Source organism: Aedes aegypti, chromosome 1 (assembly GCF_002204515.2).
Source record: "Aedes aegypti strain LVP_AGWG chromosome 1, AaegL5.0 Primary Assembly, whole genome shotgun sequence".
In the NCBI taxonomy this organism is placed as follows: domain Eukaryota; kingdom Metazoa; phylum Arthropoda; class Insecta; order Diptera; family Culicidae; genus Aedes; species Aedes aegypti.
Genome location: NC_035107.1, coordinates 141,262,867 through 141,279,477, shown reverse-complemented (window position 1 = coordinate 141,279,477; position 16,611 = coordinate 141,262,867). Strand labels below are relative to the sequence as shown.

At 40.8% G+C, this 16,611-nt stretch overlaps 1 protein-coding gene across 1 annotated transcript in view; it reads left to right on the top strand.

The window, feature by feature from the left end:
* The window catches only part of LOC5572104, a 45,779-nt gene extending 34,820 nt beyond the window's left edge, over nucleotides 1-10,959 (top strand). The window contains exon 2 of the mRNA XM_001660131.2: nucleotides 7,885-10,959. Within this exon, the coding sequence (XP_001660181.2) occupies nucleotides 7,885-10,698 (2,814 nt within the window). The 3' untranslated portion in view covers nucleotides 10,699-10,959. The remainder of the gene's footprint in view (nucleotides 1-7,884) is intronic.
* The last annotated feature ends 5,652 nt before the right edge of the window (nucleotides 10,960-16,611 follow it).

The window sequence follows — 16,611 nt, the reverse complement described above, 5'->3', positions numbered from 1 at the left end:
TCTGGAGTACCTCAAGGCTCACACTTAGGCCCTCTTCTTTTTATTTTATATGTTAATGACGTTTCTTATATTCTAAACAAACTGAGGGTCCTTATATATGCTGACGACATGAAGCTATTTTTTGAAATAAAGAATGATGACGATCATAATGTTTTTAAGAATGAGATACAGATTTTCTACACGTGGTGCTGCAAAAGTTTATTGAAATTGAATGTAAAAAAATGTAACCTCATAAGTTATAGCAGAAAACGAACCACACCAAATATGTCTATTGTTTTAGGAAACGAACTTGTAAAAAAATGTGATAAAATAAGAGACTTAGGAGTTATCTTAGACTCAAAACTATCATTTGTAGATCACTATAATGCAATAATTCATAGAGCAGGAAATATGCTCAATTTCATAAAACGATTTGGCCAACACTTCCGTGATCCTTACACATTAAAAATACTTTATGTTGCATATGTAAGATCAATATTAGAATATTGTAGTATTGTTTGGTCACCTTACACAAAAAAACATGAAGAACGTATAGAATCGATACAAAAGCAGTTTTTATTATTCGCACTACGTAATTTAGGCTGGTCAGTACTTCCTCTACCATCATATGAATCACGATGCATGCTTATCAATATGAAATCACTGAAAGTGCGTCGTGATTATGCTATGGTTTCTTTTGTTAACGATATTGTTTCACAGCGCATTGATTCTGCTGATATACTTTCAAAACTGAATTTTTATACTCCAACTCGTCACTTGCGCAATCGTTACTTGTTCACAGTAGGTCATCATCGCACGAACTACGCTAAATTTAGTCCGTTGAATCAGATGATGACTACCGTCGTTGGGGGTGACAATGGGTCAAAAAGGGATATGTGCGATTTATTTTTTGAATAACTATCGCAATTTAACTCCAATAAACTTCAAATTTGGTGTGTATGTACTTTGATGGTACATAAACAACTGTTCAAAAAATTAAAGACAAATATTTATTCACAGCGGCACCACAAGTGAATGAAAAATGACCCAATCTCACCCCATAGAGGGGGTGACATTGGGTCACTGTAATTGAAATAACTTGTTTTTAAGAATATGATTTCAAAACCATTCACAACTGAAAAATATTGACAAAAAACGATGCAAACAAGACAAAAAGATATCTAAGATGTTTCACAAGTATGATAAACCCACTTAAAGGAAAGATTATACTGAAAATTGAAGAGCTATGAGAAAAAATATGTAAACCCAACATTTATCGTCAAGTTTACATAAATTTTCTTGGTTTTTCCCTCAAATTGTCTTCAAAGTCTCATCCCCATTGCTATAAAGCCCATTTAGTTTCCCCAAAGGTGTACTGAAACAGTGATTATTTTAAACCTTCGCAAATAGTTAAATTTCGGTGCGACATTCCACGATCAATAAATTTCAGGCAGAAGTTGACGTCATAATCCCAGTATTTCAGCGATCCAACTCATTTGTACTTCCGTGAGATGTTTCTTTAATATGAAAACACTAAAAAATAATCAAATTTAGAAAAAAACACCCTTTTGATAAAAATTTACGATGTTGCTGCGCACGAAACACAGTTGCTGGTTTGAGAAGTTGTCAAAATGCGTTGTATTGTTATTTAATGAACGGAATACTTAAGTAGACTTGTTTGATGTTTCAGAGATGCTGTATTTAGAAAAAAAACACATATCTTAATGAAAAAAGAGAACACCCGGCACCGTAAAATGTCAAAAAAGTGGACTTGGAATTTCATTTACTATCGCTCTTACTTGACCCAATCTCACCCCCATTTTCAATGTTTTAGACATCGTACCGAAAAAAATGATTTTTTTGTGGGAAAATCGAACAGATTCCGGAAAATACCTGTGATGTGTAATGAAAAGACTTTCAACATTCTACTAATATAACGATAGAGGCTAAAGTACATGCGTGATACTTTGTACAGGAGAAATTTAATGTTGTAAATTTTATCTAGTTTCAACATGCAAGTTTATTGATGTAGTAAACAAAAACTACTATTTCTAAAAATGCATATTGTTATGAATTATGTGTAATAATATGTTCCCTAACATATGAATTATTAATTTTGGTAATATCAGCGTTATTAGCTGAAATATTTCACAAAACATATTTTTCCGTTTTGACCCAATCTCACCCCCTAGACCCATTGTCACCCCCATCGACGGTATATATAATCAGCATTGTGAAATGATTGATGTTAACATGTCTCGAACAAAACTGAAAAAATACTTTTTTGATATACAAAACAATAGTAACTGAGGAATGTATTATGAATCGAGTATACTCAACAAATTTATAGTATATAATCAAATAGATATTAAGAACACAATGTAATTTAGAATGGTCTACAAAATGCTTGACGTCAAATAAATAAATAAATAAAATATTACTACAGACGAAAATACTTTCAAAAAATTTTGTGACGATTTCTCCAGGTATTACACTGAGATATCATTAAAATATTCCTACAGTATTTTTTCCAGGAAACTAACGAAGGTTTATTCTAGGATTCATGTAATTCGGGCAAAACTTATTTCGAGAAATCATACAAAAATGTTATGAAAATCTCTCATGTCATTTTTCAAAAATGCTTCTAGTCGTTTTCAGAACCAATCTTTTAGTAATTACCTTACTGATTACACTGCGGAACATGTTTTTGTCTCAAGCATCAAAATACCGCTATTTACTAGTTTAAGGGTTGCTAAATCCATTGCCATTTTCAAAAATATCATAGCACGTCTAGTTTTTCAGATATTGTATGTTGAAAATGCAAAATTTGACTATTTCAGCCAACTTGCATGCAAGTTTGTCAGCTTGTATGGTAATTTATTCGCTTAATTTGCCACAGAATTCGAACTTAATGTGTTTAACAATTATTATCAACAAAATTCGTAATGCTTTCAACGCTCTAAGGCTATTTTTTGATCGAAAAGCTAAACATTACATATAATTTGCAATTGGATTAGATGGACAAATTGATGTGAAGATTTGCGAAAAAGTTACACGTCTTCTCAGTGAGAATAGAACTCACGACTCTCCGATCTCTAGTTGGGGCGCGTTACCACTACGCCATGAGAGGACTCATGAACGCAGAAGTTAACCTGAATTCGATTTCAGCTCAATCATCACGTGGCATCTAATTCTTCCGAAAGAGGTGCACTTTGCGAAAAAGGACCACGTGATTATTGAGCTGAAATCGAATTCAGGTTAACTTCTGCGTTCATAAGTCCTCTCATGGCGTAGTGGTAACGCGCCCCAACTAGAGATCGGGGAGTCGTGAGTTCGATTCTCACTGAGAAGACGTGTAACTTTTTCGCAAATCTTCACATCAATTTGTCCATCTAATCCAATTGCAAATTATATGTAATGTTTAGCTTTTCGGTAGTTGTTAAACTTCCACTCGGCTGGTTGGCCGTAAACCACGATTCATAATTAAAAACAAGTATTTTGTGATGTTTTCGAAAAGTATTGTATTTTGTCATATAAGACAAACAAAGAATTCGGTATGGAAATTGAAAGCATGTTGGAAAAATCGATTTTATCTAAATTTAATCCAGCGATTCTATCCAAATTATAACTGAAATGAAAGTTGAAGTCTTGTTTTGCATTGTTAGTGGACAATATCACAAAAAATATTGATAAATCATACTTTAAACTTCATGTAAACATCAATAAAAACAGATTTTTATACAACTTTGACGACCTGTGGCTAAAAATTGTGACGTGCTGGAACATTTCTAAGAACGGCAACGGATACAGCAACCCCAAATCTACAAGAGACACATAATTTAATCCTTAAGACTCGCAAAAGTGTCATTTTTGTTACGCTGTGTTATCCCAGGAAATGCTCCATAAATTCTTCCTAAGATTATTCCATAAAATCTTGAAGATTTTTGTTTTCATTTCATTATAAATTCTACTTAGGATTCCTTATATATTTCTCCAAGAAGAAAGATTTTTGGAATTTTTTATTTGATTTGTTTTTGAAGTAAATTCTACTTGGTTTCTTCAATTTAAAAAAATATTTAGTAATCAAAACCACAAAAACCTAAAGCAATTATTCCTGTACATCTTCAAAGTGTTACAATCAAGATTTTCCAGGGTTTCCACTAGCAAATTTTGGTTGGGGAATTTTCCAATTATTTCATTATTAGTTTCTCTGAAGGCTCATCAAAGACATTCTCAAGAGTCCAGAAGAGATCTGGAATTTTTTGAAATACTTCTCTCTCATAGGATTATCACATATATTTCATCAGTGATATCTTTACAATTTCGTTTGGAAATATGCATAGTTTTTAAGGAATACCCTCCCATAATATCTGAATCCTTTGCATATTTTTGAACAAATTACTTGAGAAATCTTGTAACAATTCTCTGAGGATTCTTTTGGATAATTTTCTGAGGAAAGCATTGGAAAATAAATTCTGTGGTTATCATTGGGAAAAGTTCTGATTGAGCTTTTCAAGGTAACAAGAATGGTAAATTTGGAGGAAATTCTTAAAAAGTCTATGAAGGAATCGTTCAATGTACTGCTGAAGAAATCTTCGAATAAATAGTTGACGCAAACTTGTAGCAAATACCTAAATTACATTCTGATGAAATTTCTGAAGAAAATCATTGAAACCCACAGAAACTTTGAGAGCTGCCTGGTTGGATTACTTGGAGAACCCTAATTGAAATGTGGTTCCTGTTCAGTTTTATTTTGGTTTCATGTTTCAGGCACGATTTAAGTTCATTTTTTTAGATACTTAGCCACTATCAGCCCTGAAGTGATTGCATTAGTATATTACACTTCATTAATTGACATTTTGATTACTTAAACGATTATGTTTATGAATTATGAAAACGACTCCAACATTAGATGAACACAAGGTCCATTAATTTCAATCCCACATATTGATGTTGAAAGAAGGTATATCTTTGTTTCGATTAATTTACTAGTCAATTGGCACATACCCCTATTCGGAAGGGCCCCCGAATTAGACTCCGCACCAGGCCCCGAAAACCCTAGCTACGCAGCGTCAGTGGCCGTTACCACAAAATAAAATCATTTTATTAATACTTACTATTGAAGTTTTTTATTATTTGTTTAGTGCCATGTTGTTGATAATGTTTTATTATGGTTGAAAAATTTGATTTGACACTTATAGACCCGGTCTCAGACTGTCAGAGCGTGGTAAACTAGATGTTGGTCACACGAACAGTCGCGACATTGGCCTTCTACGGCTAATGCTTCTACTGGCTGGAACAACAATTCCCGAGTCATTCGGTGTTTCGAGGACAGACAGGTAAACATTGACTTAACATTAGACTGGTTCATGACCAAGACATAGGCTGGACAAGACACAGGAATAAGACTAAACGTAAGTTGAACACCTATGATTGTATGATTACTCATAAATTTACAAGATTTATTCAGTTTAACTATGAAATTATAATATTACCTTGCAGGAAAATAATAATCCCCCTATCAGTAAATCCTAGAAACGGTCGTTTAATTTTGGGGTTATTATTTCGGAAGTATCTTCTTCTGTTGGCGATTTCCAACAGTCGGATAAACAAACATGTTTTATTTCAAATAGTAGAAACAGCTATCCATTTTAGCCTTTCTGGGGTTTATAAAGTAATTTTTAAAAAATGCTTGCTTAACTGCATATGTATTGTTATGCGGGGTAAAACGCCCCGCTTCAGCCATGCTGTAAACGTACGCACACAATCATGCTTGTTTATAGGTTGCATACATCCGGGCGTTTGTTCAGATGTTATTGGTCAATAATAGTATACATGCTGGTGCGAAAAATGTACATTTGTAAGGTTTTGAATTGCGCGTAACTTCAATATGGCATTAGGGGAACTGGGGGTAATATGCCCATAGGGGGCAAAACGCGCAACCATCGATTTGGACGAACGATGTATTTTAGAATCCTTTTTTTCACTCTAGATCATAGAAAATGGATAAAAATCCTTTTTCTAGTATGTTTTTATGTGTTTTTCGTAACCAAATCGATAAAATCGTATAAAAACGTTTTTCGCTGTTTTCGTTGCAATTTTGTGCGATTTTCAATGTCATATTTTAGGTCGATAAATACCCAAATTTCTGAAATTATTGCTGAGAGCCAACTTGTGCACTGTCGTAGTTTGTATTACGCCCAAAACATATGTTAAATTTGCCCTCAAAAAGCTTATTGAAGGACCTAAACTTTAATCAACTCTGGGGGCAAAACGCCCACCCCTATTTCATAACACCAAAACAGCCGTTTGAATTCAAATTCTACCAAACGTAATGCCACGTTGCAGTTATGCCAAAATTGGAGCCTTACAAATGTACATTTTTCGCATCAGCATGTATACTATTATTGAACAATAACATCTGAACAAACGCCCGGATGTATGCAGCACATATACAAGCATGATTGTGTGCGTTCGTTTACAGCATGGCTAACGCCGAACTCAAGCGGGGCGTTTTACCCCGCAAAACAATACATATGCAGTTAAGCAAGCATTTTTTTTTAAATTAATTTATAAACCCCAGAGAAGTTAAAATGGATAGCTGTTTCTACTATTTGGTAGAAAACATGTTTATTTATCCGACCATAGTTAAAATAGTGCATAAAATAATGTTCTTCACATCTAAAATCGCTGTTCTCCTTAACGTGGGCAAACTACCCCCGGTCCCCCTACATTTGGTAGAATTTGAATACAAACGGCTGTTTTGGTGTTATGAAATAGGGGTGGGCGTTTTGCCCCACGAGTTGATTAAAATTTAGGTCCTTCAATAAGCTTTTTAAGGACAAATTCAACATTTTTTTTTGCATGTTGGACAAACTATGACAGTGCACAAGTTGGCTCTTGGCGATAGTTTCAGAAATTTGGTTATTTATCGAACTTAAATTTGACCTTGAAGGTCGCAGAAAATTGCAACGAAAATTGCAAAAAACGTTTTTATACGTTTTTTACGGTTTTCTCGAGAAAAACACATAAAAATATATTAAGAGAAATATTTTTATCCATTTGCTATAACCTAGGGTGAAAAAAAGTATTGTAAACCACACCGTTCGTCCAAATCGAGGGTGGCGCGTTTTGCCCCCTATGGGCATATTACCCCCAGTTCCCCTACTACTAGAACCAACCGGTTGTCGCGCGATTCACGAAATAAGAACTGCCACGCTGATGCTGGGTACGACAAGCGAGGTTTTCCCACTATTGTTGTTCAAAATAAAAGAACGTAACTACTAAAGAGCTTTTAAAAAAACGTGTCAGAATATTAGAATCTTGTATTTTGTTAAATTTTATATTTATTATCATCCAAAATTCTGGAGTGGTGGTCTGGCCCCCCGTTCCAACGTCAATGCAGACACAGTCAGTTTTTCGATTATTGGCCACCTGATCTGATCACCCATAGTGCACCGACCATACAAAAAAATTAAATTGAATTTTATGTATATGTAACGATATTATACAATATTTGTAAGTTTTATTTAGATTACTATAAATAGATATAGATATAATAGATATAGATTCTGCTTGAGTTGTTTGACTATCCTTAAGATCAAAAAAAATGTTATTTTTAACAAAAAAGAAAAAAAAATTGTGCTTTATTAAACAAATGTTTCACATGAATAACCATCGTACGTGCCCCACTTTAACTCGCATTATTAGGTCTCCGTGGATTAACATTCTTCCGGTTATTTGGGGCGAAAATCAAATAATCCCTCAACTCGTTCCAAAGAACGACCGTTTGAAAATTCCACATTGCTTTATTAGAACACCCACTTGTCGTGTCTATCAACCGGAAAAATAACTGACGTTTTTGCTAAATCCCATCTTTCTCGCTTTTTCCGGTTTCTTTTGCAGGTGATACGGAGCGGTGATTTGGACAGCTACCCCCTTCTACAGCAGTTGATTCTTTCCGACAATCTTATTGCCGATATCGAAGAGGATGCTCTCGGGCGACTGGAGCTATTATCGACACTGTTCCTGGACCGCAATCGATTGGTTCGAATTCCGATTAGCCTCCCATCCAATTTAATACACCTCCATCTACAGAACAATGAAATTTACGAGCTCCAGCCGAATGTGTTCCGGAATTTGAAAAATCTCAAAACTCTCAACCTCGCTGGCAACAAGATTGCTTATTTGCCAGAGCTGCCCCTACCGGGATTGCTAATCTTGAACGTAAGGCGTAACGATCTGAAAGGGTTGAGTCAATCAGTGGTGAAAACGTCCCCTCACCTTAGGGATTTCCTGCTGGAGAACAATCCGGTCAAATGTGCCGACCTACTTGGAATCGCCGAGTGGGTCAAACCATGCCGTGATGAGATGCTTTTCGATGATAGGGACTACCCTGACAACAGCCCCGATGACAGTGGAAATGAGTTTGAAATTTTCGGAAGATTTACGACCGGACAAAGGCGTCCGAGCTGTTGTCGAGGGGACGGTCCAAGAAGGACGGCTGAGAAAATGGCGATGAAAATCGCTTCATTCAAATCGCAGTGCCAAAGCGAAAATTTAATTAACCTGAACGCACCAAATCGCCTTAAAGACGATCAAACAACCGTGAAGCATCCATTAGGGGATGGTAAAATGATTTCAGCGATAACGAGTCCGAGCACCCCTCCAACCACCACTGCTACAACTGCTGACATTGGCATGATGAATGATAAGCTCAGCTCCATCACCAGCGAGGAGAGTTTATTAAAGAATTTAACGACCTCAACCCCGCTGTCTGCACAGCAGCCAACAATAGCACCAAAAGTTCATTATAACGGAACTGGTGAACAAAATGCCAAGGAGAAGACAAGTTTAAATGTAAATTTCGGTGCAGAAAGTTTACGAAATCTTACAACTGTGGCGCCACCAGTGCCATCGGAATTGCGTCCAACAATTTCGGCACAACTGCAGCTTAATTTTCATAATGAGACGATTAAAGATACGAAACAAGACAAAGTGGGAGCATTGAAGAAAGGCAAAATCAGTTCGCAGACAAAGAAAGCGGTGGCTAAAAAGACCCAGTCGACCAAATCCACCTTGAGCCCTAATCTAGAGATCCGTGATAAATTAGAGAATAGTTCAAGTGTAAACAAAGTCGTCAATTTAACGGCAATAACACCAATTGTTAACGTTACTGGAAAGGAACGTGACGAAGCGAGTGATAAGAGCTATTCCGGTGCAAAAGACCGTCGACAGCCTGAAGCAATGGAGAAAAAACTCAACAGAAATAGCTTAATTCAACCTGATTCGATGGCAGAAACGAGTCCCAGCCCGAAACGAGCCACAAGTACGAGTGACAAATTGATAGAAATAACAACGACGGTGATGACGACAACAGAATCCTCGTTGTCCGGATTGTCGTCATCGTCCCTTCTGATCCCTTCGTTGACCCCAATGATGCCAGCAAAATATGAACGTACAGTAGAACAAAAATGGACCACTTCAACGGCGACAGAGCCAACTGCGATGACGACGCCTTCCGTTGCAACGACAACGACAAACGTGGTCTCCATCAACAATCAAAACAACCCTCGCCAGGAAAGCACCAAACAAACGAACATCAGTGCTGCTGAACAAAACGTTTCGTCGCCTACTACTCCTCTTCCAGTGAACAGGGAAAGAAAACCCAACAGCCCGGGGAAACCAACCGCGAAAGCTAAAGCTAACTCAACCAAAACACGCAAGAATGTAAATCATATGAAGATGAAATTAAAATTTAACCACGATCAACTGCACGATGATGAATTTCGCGACAATTTTGACACTGACAGCGTAGGTCTGCTGATGGGTAACAACTTTGGTTACGGCCATCCTGGTCACGGCCCTGGCAGAAAAAGCAAATTTTCCATCTACGACAGCATCTACATGACTTCGCTGAAAAATGCCAACTTCAAACCGTTCCATCATTCTATGCACGTACCAAATGCGAGCCACTCGGTGCTACCGGGAGCGACTTCCTCCACCAACAAGACAAGCACCAGTAACGCAGACATTCCTGCCACGTCCGTGGAAACGTCGTCAAAAATTTTACCACAAGAATGGAATGATGTACGACCAATGTCAAGTGGTGGCTCTCATTACGGTCTATTCATTGTAGTCGGGGCAACATTCGGTATGCTAATTTCATTCGGGTTGTTCCATCTCTATTATTGTCGTATCCGGCGGGGTCAACATCTGCACAGACATCACCATCATTACCAGGAGTATCCGCCCCAGCATAGTGGCAGTGCCGATGATAGCGGCATTGGTAGTCATAATTCTGCTCATCATCGCTATTCATACGCATTCGAACAGGACGACAGTGACGAGCGTCTAACGTACACTATTTCAACCTCGGTACTAGACGGACCCGGGGAGGACGGAAGTTCACCGATTCATCATCAACAGCATCCCCAGCAACAGGATCGGCGAAGGGATGTCCTCCATATGGACATACTAAATCCACTCAAATCAAAACCTTTGTCACGGAACTCCAGTACCAGCAGTAGTAGTGGCAGTAGTTGTTTCGACATCGACAGCGGTGCATCGAACTGTAGTGAGCTGGGTGTGCTCAGGGCGTCGGCAACCGATGATTATTGTGCCGATAATCGCAACCACAATCGAAACGCTCGCAATAATCATAATAATTCTGAGCGGAATCGGTCCACTTGTCGGGACACTGCCATCGATAGGTGGTGACGACGATGACAAAGACGACAACTCCATTATTACACGTTTAACGATGCTTACAGTGTGTTTGAGTGAGAGGGTGATTTTCATTAAAAGTACTCCTGAACTCATTCTTTCTCTCTCCTACTACCGTGTGTTTTTTATCGTGTCACAGTGGTGCAAAAGACAGGTTAAATTATATTCCCAGTTGAGAACGCAGTATCAGGTTTTACACCAATAATCTTGAAAAAAAAACCTCGCCAACAACATTCCGCCAAAGTACTCGGTTTATGGCCGCCTCTTTCCATACTCGTTACGCTGCTGCATCTGGTCAATACACCTTACTTTTTGTGCCAAACGCCTTCTAGTTCCAAACGAATCGGTTTTAAAAAGGATTGTAGTCAAGCAATCTTACAACACATTTTGGCAAGCTTTAACCACCTTCTGTACGTTGAGTTAACCGTAGAATTGCACAACCTTGAGATTGTTTCTTCGCTGCTATACGTCGTTCTTCTGCAGATCACTAAAGAACACTATGCACTCGTCGAAAACTCCTAGTGCTTGCAAGTCCTGCTCCAGCATGGCACATTTGGTGCGGAGATGAATCTTTCAAGACCGTAGTTTCTTTTGGAGCTCATAGTAGGCGCGACTTCCACAGATGATACGCCTTAGTATATCTCGACTAACGTTATTGTCAGTAGTCATCAGATTTCCGAAGTAGATGAACTCATCCACCATCTGTAAAATGCCCTTGTCTATTGTGGAGTTTTCATGTCTTTTCAGCTTGACAGTTTTGTGATAACTATCCTCCAGATTAGCATGGCCTACTCAACAGTATGCCAAATCACCACATCTCCTTTTCTCTTGAAGAACACGGGGCCACGTGACGATTCAGCTGATTCCGTGTCCGTCCATGTGTACCAATGCGTTGGGTATTCTGTCCAACCTCAATCCGTATTTGTTCGACGCTTTGCCTTCGATGGCCGACTTTCCCACCATAACCAACATCCTGATCGCATCCATTCCATTGCTGACGGCTTATTCAGATGCCGTCAAACACTCGATTGTCAGTGCCAACATAGTCTACGCGGAATTCTTGAAGAAAGGAACTGGCTTCAATGGACAAGTTGCACTGGTCGGAGATTCCATGGGTCGCGTTCTAGCTTACGACTGTGTAGAGTTAATGTCCGACATGGAAGCGAAGCTTCCGGGCTAGATCACATCGTTGACTTCATGGAAGTTGATGACCTGAACGTGAACAAGTTATTGACAGCACCGTCCCCGCGAAGAAGATCTTCCTCTACCAGCGGTTCAAGACATCCCAGATTCGACTTCGAAGTCGGATACTTCTTCATGTTTGGAAGCCCGTTGGCCGTTATCTTGGCAGCTCGACGCCTGAGCGAATCTCGTAGCGGAATCAACAAACCTTCCTGTTCACAGATCTAAAACCTGTTCCACCCGAATATTCCAAATCCACTTCTGCTGAGTGCTCGCTTCTCAATGCATGCACCCTTGAACGTCCCTCGGTACGCCAAGTGTCCGCTCGTTAACGGTCAACCCTACCATCTTTTGGAACTTATCCAGTGTAGTCCGCAAATTTTTAGTGATGGTCCAATCAACCAATTCCACCAGTGCTGGTGGGGTTCGATACCAGATTTTTCTGGAATATTATTTTCAAAAATACTGAAACTTCTTGTGTGGCGTTTTCTGCGGCATATGGTTACAATTTCGTTTGAATGTGCTTCTCCAACCAGATTCCATACAGATTGGGTCACAATGGTCGTGGTCTGAACTCCATTGCATCGAGGACCTATTTTCCTATTTCAATCTGAAAAAAATGGTTCAACACTCGTTATTTACGCGTTTTTTATACTTTGCCAACAGTAAATTGAGTTTTGGTTGAGTCCACCTCTAGGTCACCTAGCTCCTATAACGAGCAATATCTTTATCCGCCGGACGCAACGGATAGAATTCGTTGCTACGGCAGCTCCCTCATAAGGCGAGCTTTTCCGCCGTATCCAATAGGTCTAAATCTGTTGCTACGGCAGCTCCCTATTACGGCGAGCTTTTTCGTTTTTATTTCGCCGGACCCAACGGATAGAATCCGTCGCTGCGGCAGCCCCCTTCTAAGGCGAGCTTGGTTCTTTTTATCGCCGGACCCAACAGACCAAATCTGTCGCTTCGGCAGCTCCCTTCCAAGGTGAGCTTGATTTTTTTTCTGCCGGACCCAACAGATCAAATCTGTCGCTACGGCAGCCCCCTTCTAAGGTAAGCTTTTCTTTCCGCCGGACCCGACGGATAGAATCCGTCGCTACGGTAGCCCACCTCTGGGGTGAGCTTGAACATTTCCGCCGTCGTTACGGCAACCCGTTTTTCAACGAGTTTTCATTTTAGTTTCAACTGACACTATTTTCGATTGTTTAATGTTTGCTGCTTCTTCCTGTTCTTCAAAAGATATGCTTGCAATCCAATTATTTCCATCTTAATTTTCAATTCATTACTGCAACACGCAGGAACGCTCGTTGCCAATATGCAGTTTTCATGTCTTTTCAGCTTGACAGTTTTGTGATAACTATCCTCCAGATTAGCATGGCCTACTCGACAGTATGCCAAATCACCACATCTATCATAACACAGCTTCCAGACGGGGCCTGTCGTGCTCTGTTCCACCTACCAATACGTTCACCAGCCTGAATTGTGTTACTTCACGTTTCAACCTGCACAGAACAAACCTGCCACCGTTTCGAATACTCTCCCAATGGACCAATGCACGAGTTCACTATTCATTTATTTAGTTAACATCTAGACTGATAACACTGAACCAACAATTTCACGCCACAATATTCGGTTCGTGGCCGCATCTCTCCATCCTCGGTTCTGTCCCACGCTCGCCAAATCGATACGCACTTGATCCGCCCACCTAGCTGGCTGCGCTCCACGCCTTCTTGTACCAACCGGATCCGAAGCGAACACAATCTTTGCAAGGTTGCTGTCCGGCATTCTTGCAACATGCCCTGCCCATCGTATCCTTCCAGCTTTGGCCACCTCCTGGATACTGGGTTCGCCGTAGAGTTGGGCGAGCTCGTGGTTCATCCTTCGCCGCCACACACCGTTTTCCTGCACACCGCCAAAGATCATCCTAAGCACCCGACGTTTCAAGATTCCAAGTGCCGGCATGTCCTCCTCGAGCATCGTCCACGTTATGCCCGTAGAGGACTACCGGCTTTCTGAGCGTTTTGTACATGGTACATTTGGCGCGGGCGTGAATCTTTTTTGATCGCAGCTTTTTCTGGAAGCCATAGTAGGCCCGATTTCCACTGATGAAGCGCCTCCGTATTTCACGACTAACTTAATTGTCAGCCGTCAGCAAGGATCCAAGGTAGACGAACTCGTCGACCACCTCGAGCGTATCACCGTCTATCGTAAAACTACTACCTAGGCGAGCCCTGTCACGCTCAGCCCCACCAGCTAGCATGTACTTTATCTTGGTCGCATTCACCAGCAGTCCAACTTTTACTGCCTCGCGTTTTAGGTGAGTGTACAGATCTGCCACCGTTTCAAATGTACGGCCGACAATGTCCATAACATGCTCTCGTTGATTATTCGTTGCTTGATTTTTTTTACGGCTGGCTTGCAGGGCCTGACACTAACACCCAAGATTTCCGGAGGACCATTCACCCTGAATGCTCAGAGGACCATAGTACGCAGTTTAGCTTAGAGTCCTTCTCTGGCACTAAGACGATGATCAGCCGTCCCTGACATGGGGAACAGACGCTGTTGTGAGCTGCTCCTAACATGGAGTACAGACGTTCCAGGCTAGGAGATGCAAATGCAAATGTAAACTCCCCTTCCCTGCCAGCATACGACCAGAGTTCCCACTGGGGTTGGTTACCCGATCTTCCCTAAGGTTACTAGTAGCCTGGCCAGTAACGCGAGGAGGTAGGGATAGGAGTACTGGGCAAGAGGCTAGGGACCGCACAAAGAAGTCTATTTTATTCCTGCAGGTACGCGAGATACCAATGGTACGCCATGCCCAGCCATTTACCAACCGCGCAGTAACGGATGCCGATCCTTTTATGCTCGATTGCCACCTCAGCTGTCTGAACGACCGACTGGATAGCGTCCATAGTGGATTTCTTCTTCTTCATGGCATTAACGTCCTCACTAGGACAGAGCCTGCTTCTCAGCTCAGTGTTCTTATGAGCACTTCCACAGTTATTAACTGAGGGCTTTCTTTGCCAATGTGCCATTTTCGCATTCGAATATCGTGTGGCACGTACGATTATACTCTATGCCCAGGGAAGTCAAGGAAATTTCCATTATGAATATCCATTATGGGAATCAAACCCAGATACCTTCAGCATGGCCTGCTTTGTAGCCGCGGACTCTAACCACTCGACTAAGGAAGGCCCATAGTAGATTTACCTTTCTGAATCCATACTGGTTGTTGGACAGGCCATCTGCACCTTCTGCATATTCCTTGATCTATGCAACGTTGCATCGTGGTTCTGAACATGTCCGGATCCGCATTCACAGTCGCTTTTAAGGCAACATTCGGAATGCCATCGGGTCCCGGTGTCTTGCGCCTTGACGCGAATGATTTCACGACTTTTGCCAGCTCTTGTGAGATTATGCAGGAAGAGTACATCGATTTTTGAGCGACTTCGCTTGGGGCGCAATGGCACCTTTGGCCTTGGCCATTACCACTCTGTAGGTGTCACCCCACGGACTCAAATTGGCACTCTAGCATAGATTATTAACCTTCCAGTCGTCGCGCGGTTTGCCACCGTCAGAACCACCGCGCTGCTGTTGTGAACAAAAAGCGAGGTTTTTTCAGCGGTGTTGTACAAAATACAACAGCGCTACGACTAAAGTGTTAAAGCATGCCCGTTTTCTACTCTTGATTTCATTTTTGAGAGCTAACTTTTTCTCTCTTTTGTTTGTGCTTCAGTGCACGTTGCATTCTTCGTCTGGCCCGAATGCAGATTGCTCGAAGATTTAAAATTGATTCGCACCACCAGCACACCGGTGGCCTGTTCTCTCTAGGTGTGGATTTTCTCGGCAAGGCAGCATCGCACGCTCGGAATATCACAGCAACTAGCTCTTCACCGTTTAAGTCCAGAGTGTTCCCTTAGCCCCTCAGGGCTTTGGTGAATACTTCGCCGTCGAAACGCGCTATTTTCCAACCTCAGGCTTGGGTCAAGTTACATCGCACTGCCCTCCGCCCGCCTGGTATTGTACTATAGCGAATCGATTAATGATCGCTATGAGTATAACCCTCATCAACGTGTCAGATCATGGTACCTAAAATATTAGGACTACAAAACGTTACTTGGATAATCGATTCTGTAACATTGGTGCATCAGTCTGTTGTTCACCATTCGCTCTACTTCCTTCGAAAGGCAGTAAATGAAGAATGACATCAACCCAACATTTCGTCAGCATGGCGTATGTTACATCAAGCCCAAGGAAATACCCATTTGTAGCATCATGTACCCTCATTATCCTAATGCATAGTCAATATAGAAGATTAGTCCTTTTTCCGACATTTGTTTTTACGCATTCGTTGTTTTATCGATTTAAATATCCTATTTTATATTTGCACCACTGTGTTTTCATGTTGAGAATCATCCTCTATTCATCAGCACCCATCAACGCACGGTAGCTAAACGCAAAGGCACGGAGGGAGAGAGAAAGAGGTGGCCAGGAATACAGCAATCCATTGCGGCATTTGCCCTCTTCGACGTTATCCTAACCTGCTCTAACCCTACAAAAAGCATCTAATTGTTCTAACTGGTATCGAAGGACAGGTGGTGGACAATCCTGGACAGCTTCTGCTGCAAGTACGTTATGGCCACTGTCAAAGTATATAGGTAGCGTCTGATTCTCGATGTAGATTAAAGTAGTTTGGGCGTCGGTTTGCGCCAGGAAGAGAAAGAGAGG